Source organism: Marmota marmota, unplaced genomic scaffold (assembly GCF_001458135.2).
Source record: "Marmota marmota marmota unplaced genomic scaffold, marMar, whole genome shotgun sequence".
In the NCBI taxonomy this organism is placed as follows: domain Eukaryota; kingdom Metazoa; phylum Chordata; class Mammalia; order Rodentia; family Sciuridae; genus Marmota; species Marmota marmota.
Genome location: NW_025999961.1, coordinates 4,473,506 through 4,478,096, shown reverse-complemented (window position 1 = coordinate 4,478,096; position 4,591 = coordinate 4,473,506). Strand labels below are relative to the sequence as shown.

The window sequence follows — 4,591 nt, the reverse complement described above, 5'->3', positions numbered from 1 at the left end:
GCCGCCGCCGCCGCTCGGGTCCGGGTCCGGGCCCAGGTTCCGGCCCCGTCCCGGGCCCCGGCCACAACCCCCTGCCGGGCCCGGCCATGAAGTGTCACTACGAGGCGCTGGGGGTGCGGCGCGACGCCAGCGAGGAGGAGCTCAAGAAGGCCTATCGGAAGCTGGCCCTGAAATGGCACCCGGGTAGGTTACCGCCCCGCAACCGCCGCGGCGCTGGGAAAAGCCCGGGCGACCTTTCTCACCCCGTCCCGCGTGACACCTGGAGGCTGGCGGGCGCGACCTACCTGCCGCTGGGCCGGGTGGCAGCGCGCAGTCTGCCCATCCTGCGGTGGACGCCCCTCTCCTTCCCGCATTGCCCGTGTTTGGGAAGCCCACACTCTGGCGACTTCACCTGCCCTCTCGCAGGTTCTGCTCAGAACCTCTGGGTTCTGCCCTGCCCTGGAAGGAGTCGGCCTGGCAAGCCTCCGCCCTGCCGGTCCTGCTGGCCCAGCCTCGGGCGATCCTCCCTCAGCTGCCCTGAACTCGGCTGGGGAACCCCAGCTGCTTAGAGCTCACCTGGGTCTCCTTTCTTCCTGAAGTGAAGACCAGGGAGCCAGTAGGATGTCTTAGAAAGGGATGCCTGTGTTTTTTCTTTTAGTGGGCTGCTTAGAATGTCCCTGTGAATTGGACATTTGTCTTCAGATGAAGAGTTCTAATCAGGTGTCTTCCATAATGAAGTTTTTGTATGTTCACTTTGACATGCGCCTTCTTTGGATATTTTGTTTGTATCCAGGCCTGTGCGACTTTTCTGAAGTAATCTGATCTTCCAGACTGGGTCACTAAGACCATAGTTGAATCTCCGCTTTTGGGGAGTTTTAATAAGAGGCTTTTATTTTAACCATTAATTAATAAACAGACTCTCCAGTATATGCAAGTCACCGCACTGTGTAACACGTAGATTATGAAATGCCACGGCAGGAATTTCAGTCTAGTTGGGAAAACATTCCTCACACACATTAAGAGTTAACTACAAGTGCAAAGAAAAAATAGCACAACATACGTAACAGAAAAACTAGTAAATGCCCAGAAATTCAAGGAGGGAGTTATCATTATGTACTGATAGATGCTGAGGTTTTCCCTCTTTATAGAAACTTGGATTGGGTCCTGGAAGAATGGAATGTGGAAAAATGAACTAACAAGGATGGGAAGAACTTTGGTGGTGGGCTAAAGATCTTCCAGCAAGGGGTTTAGCAAAGGCAGTGTTTACAGAAAGTAGGAAAAATAGGGATTGATAAGAGCTGAAGAAATACAGAGTCAGAAGGGAATGTCTGTAGTTGATGGAATAAGAAATAGGGTTATTAGCATGTTACTCAATTAATAGTAATTACCAAGAGAGGAACTAAAAAATATATACATATATTGGAAAGACAGAAATAAGTGAACTAAATGTTCATCATAGCAGGAAGTAAGAAGACAGGCAAAATTAATAAATCCAAAAATAGTGTAAAAATAGTAGAAGTATATTGGCAGAATGACAGGTAACTATCATTACCTGTTTTACTAAGATATTTTGGTAGGGTACTATGAAGGCACTGAGTGATTTATATAGGGCTAGCAATGGTCAGGGAACAACTAAGGAGAACCCAAGCTGTGCTTAGGGCTAGGTTGAGGGGAAAGGTTCAGATAGTGCAAAGGAAAGATTACTAGATTTGGTGAGTAATCACTGTGAGGAAGAAAGGAATAAGTATGCAAATGTTAATGAATGCAGGAATTGATTGTCAGGAACTAACTGAATAGTTTGTGTCATCCTAAATACATTTAAGTTTGAAAATGTTTGTATATTCCTATTTTCCCACAGAAACATGATTTTGGTTTGCTTGCTCTGTTAAGTGTGTTTCTCAAATGTTTAATTTTGTTCTATGCACAGGGCATTGTTTTAGATATTTCTGGGGTTAAGCTTTGCTTCAGAATAATGTGTCCTTGATATAGAAAGTTTGTTTGTTTTTTATGGTATTAAAAAAAAGAGAAGGAAAAAATTATTTTTTTTTTCATGGAGGAGCTAAGAATAATTTCCAGTGGGATCAATAGTTCCACCTATGAGATCCCTTTTGTGAAGGCAGGCTTTCAGTAATTCATCAATGACTATTTCCTGAGCTCTGTGAACAGGGTGGGAAAGACCCTTTCCTGGTGGCATTTGCATTCTGTGGGAGAGACAGGTAGGAATGGGCAATTTTCAGTATGGTGTGAGAAGGGGGTTGTATGAGGACAAATATAAGGTGCTTATGAGTCCATGTACTCACTCTGGACTAGGTGTGTGTGGGGGCGGGGAGCAGAGATGGAGAGAGCCATTCAGAAAATGCATCCCTGAAGAAGTGACATCTGAGGGGAAAGACACAGGAGAGAACATGAGGAGGAGATGAGCAAGGCCAGGTAAGCAGGGCTGGTCCTGAAGTTTTGGTAAACTGGAGTAGGGCTTTAGCCTGAGGGCATTGGGACCTGAAGCCATCAAGGACCTGGAAGCAGGGGAATGATAGATTCAGGTTTTTCAAGTTTCTCTCAGACTATTGTTGGGAGTGAGTAATGGAAGGCACAAGACCAGAGGTATGGAGGCCAGGAGGTCAAGAAATTGAAGTCACTCAACTGATATGAAATCTCTGAGCCAGGTACCAAATTTTTCATTGAGTCAGGAAGACAATTGAACAGTGATGAAGAGGATGGTTGGCCAAATGGTCTGAATCTCAAAGGAATGCTACTTCTTTTTTTTTTTTTTTTTTTTAATTTTTATTATTGGTTGTTCAAAACATTACATAGTTCTTGACATATCATATTTCATACATTTGATTCAACCAATGTGATTCTGCAATCTGTATACGGGGTAAAAATGGGAGTTCATAACCCACAGGAATGCTACTTCTTACCTGTGGGAGAGTAAAGGATCAGTGGCCAGGCAGATGCCTGCTGTCGGAGTGCTGTGGCAAGAGGAGCCAAGAGGCCTGTAGAGTGTTTTCAGGGAGCCAAGGCCAGGTTTAAACCCTTGAAATCTTCCAGAAGGCACTGTAAAAAAGTTAAGGAGGGGGCAGAAGAGTGAATGTGAGAAGAGAAAAGCACAAAGATAGCGTGAGAATGAACTACTTAAACTCCAGTGACTGGATTTGTAATACATGTGACTTTCGCATATAGAAAATGTAAACTTGCCTTATTATTGCTTGTTTACCTTATTACACTTAGATTTGAGTTTGATATATTTATGTGAAATAGAAAGCCATATGACAGATTGAAAAAAATTACTTAAGAAAATGACTCTAGTAAGAGATTAGACTGTATTTTTAGATGGTATGTTCATGGGTTTTGTGTGTTTAATTAAAGCTTTAGCTTTCTCTAGACTTCTTCAGGAGAGGAAAGAAGAGAATGGGACAAAGGAGGAGGACAAGGTACAATACTGGTAAAAAGGAAAAATAAACACCTTTCCCCCTCTCTTACAGGTACCTGTTTTTGTTGTATTTAGGAAGATTCAGTTGCTGGCTTTTTGTAGGTCATTTAATTTGGACTTCTTTTTTTTCTTTTTGTCTGACAAAAAAAAAAATCAGACTTAAAATTTCTCCCAATTGTCCTAGGATGCCAGAGAAGTGTAGGCTGGTTAGATCGTGATGCTCTGGTTGTTTAGGAGCCCTACTTGAGGTGTGCTTGATGAATATTGAAGTGAATATTGGAAAATGCCAGAACATTACAGGACTCTGTCCTTATTCTTTTCCTTTTGAACATGTTTTTAATGATTTGGTGAAGACATAGAACTCATAACTCTTTGTAGCTGGACCTTGAAGGGGTATTAGAATTGTGCTCAACATCCTGTGATGGGAAGCTGGCTACAGTGGCTAATCCAAAAAGTTGTTACATGACCAGAAATCTGGAGGAGGCCTGTCCTGAGAGCTCCAGCTGCTTGATGAGTCCTTTGGAGACCTGCTCCATAGTCCTCACCCTAGGGTTTGAATCCTTATATCAAGTTTAGGCAGTAAAGCCTCAAAAACAGAAGTGAATTGTTTTCTGTGTAGAGGTACAGAGATAAGACAGCTGGGGCCTGGAATAGCTGTTTTCAACCATGAAGCCTTTGGACTTTCTGCTGAGGAACTCTCAGATGGCTTGCTCACCTATCATCCAAGATAGCAGCTTGTGGGAGGACAGGATAAAGGGAGGACAGAATAAAGGAAGGGCAGGAGTGTGTGCTAGTTACTTTTAAGGAGTTTTAAAAGCTGCTGTATAATATTTTTATAGATTTTATTGGCCAGAGCTTAATTACCTGATTACACCCAAGCTTCAAGGGAGGCTGAGAAATGAACTCTTTATTTCTGGGGCCAAGTATCTAAAATCAGGGTTAACTGGAAGGAGAAGGTAGCCAGCAGTCTTTGCCACATTTTTAAATTGAGTATGGCTTCATCTGTAAGCTTACACCTTAGCTCTGGGCAGGACACAACTGATACTTTAAGGGCACACTGTGAGTGTCACCCAGGTCCCTTTTCTTCAAGAGAACAGTGTCTTTCCTGAGAGTCTTCACTTAGTGGCTAAAACTTGCCACCTGATACCCACAAAAAAAAAAAAAAAAAAAAAAAAAAAAAAG

General features: G+C 43.1%; 1 protein-coding gene across 3 annotated transcripts in view; it reads left to right on the top strand.

Moving 5' to 3' along the window:
- Positions 1 to 4,591, top strand: part of Dnajc21 (DnaJ heat shock protein family (Hsp40) member C21) — a 28,995-nt gene continuing 24,404 nt past the window's right edge. For 2 of the 3 annotated variants that reach the window (XR_007347481.1, XR_007347480.1), the window contains exon 1: positions 7 to 183. Coding sequence is in view for 1 of the 3 variants with exons in the window: in XM_015496370.2 (XP_015351856.1) it covers positions 87 to 183 (97 nt within the window). In the remaining 2 variants the exon portion in view is untranslated. Of the gene's footprint in view, positions 184 to 4,591 lie in introns of all 3 variants that reach the window. The other variant, XM_015496370.2, reaches the window with a different exon arrangement.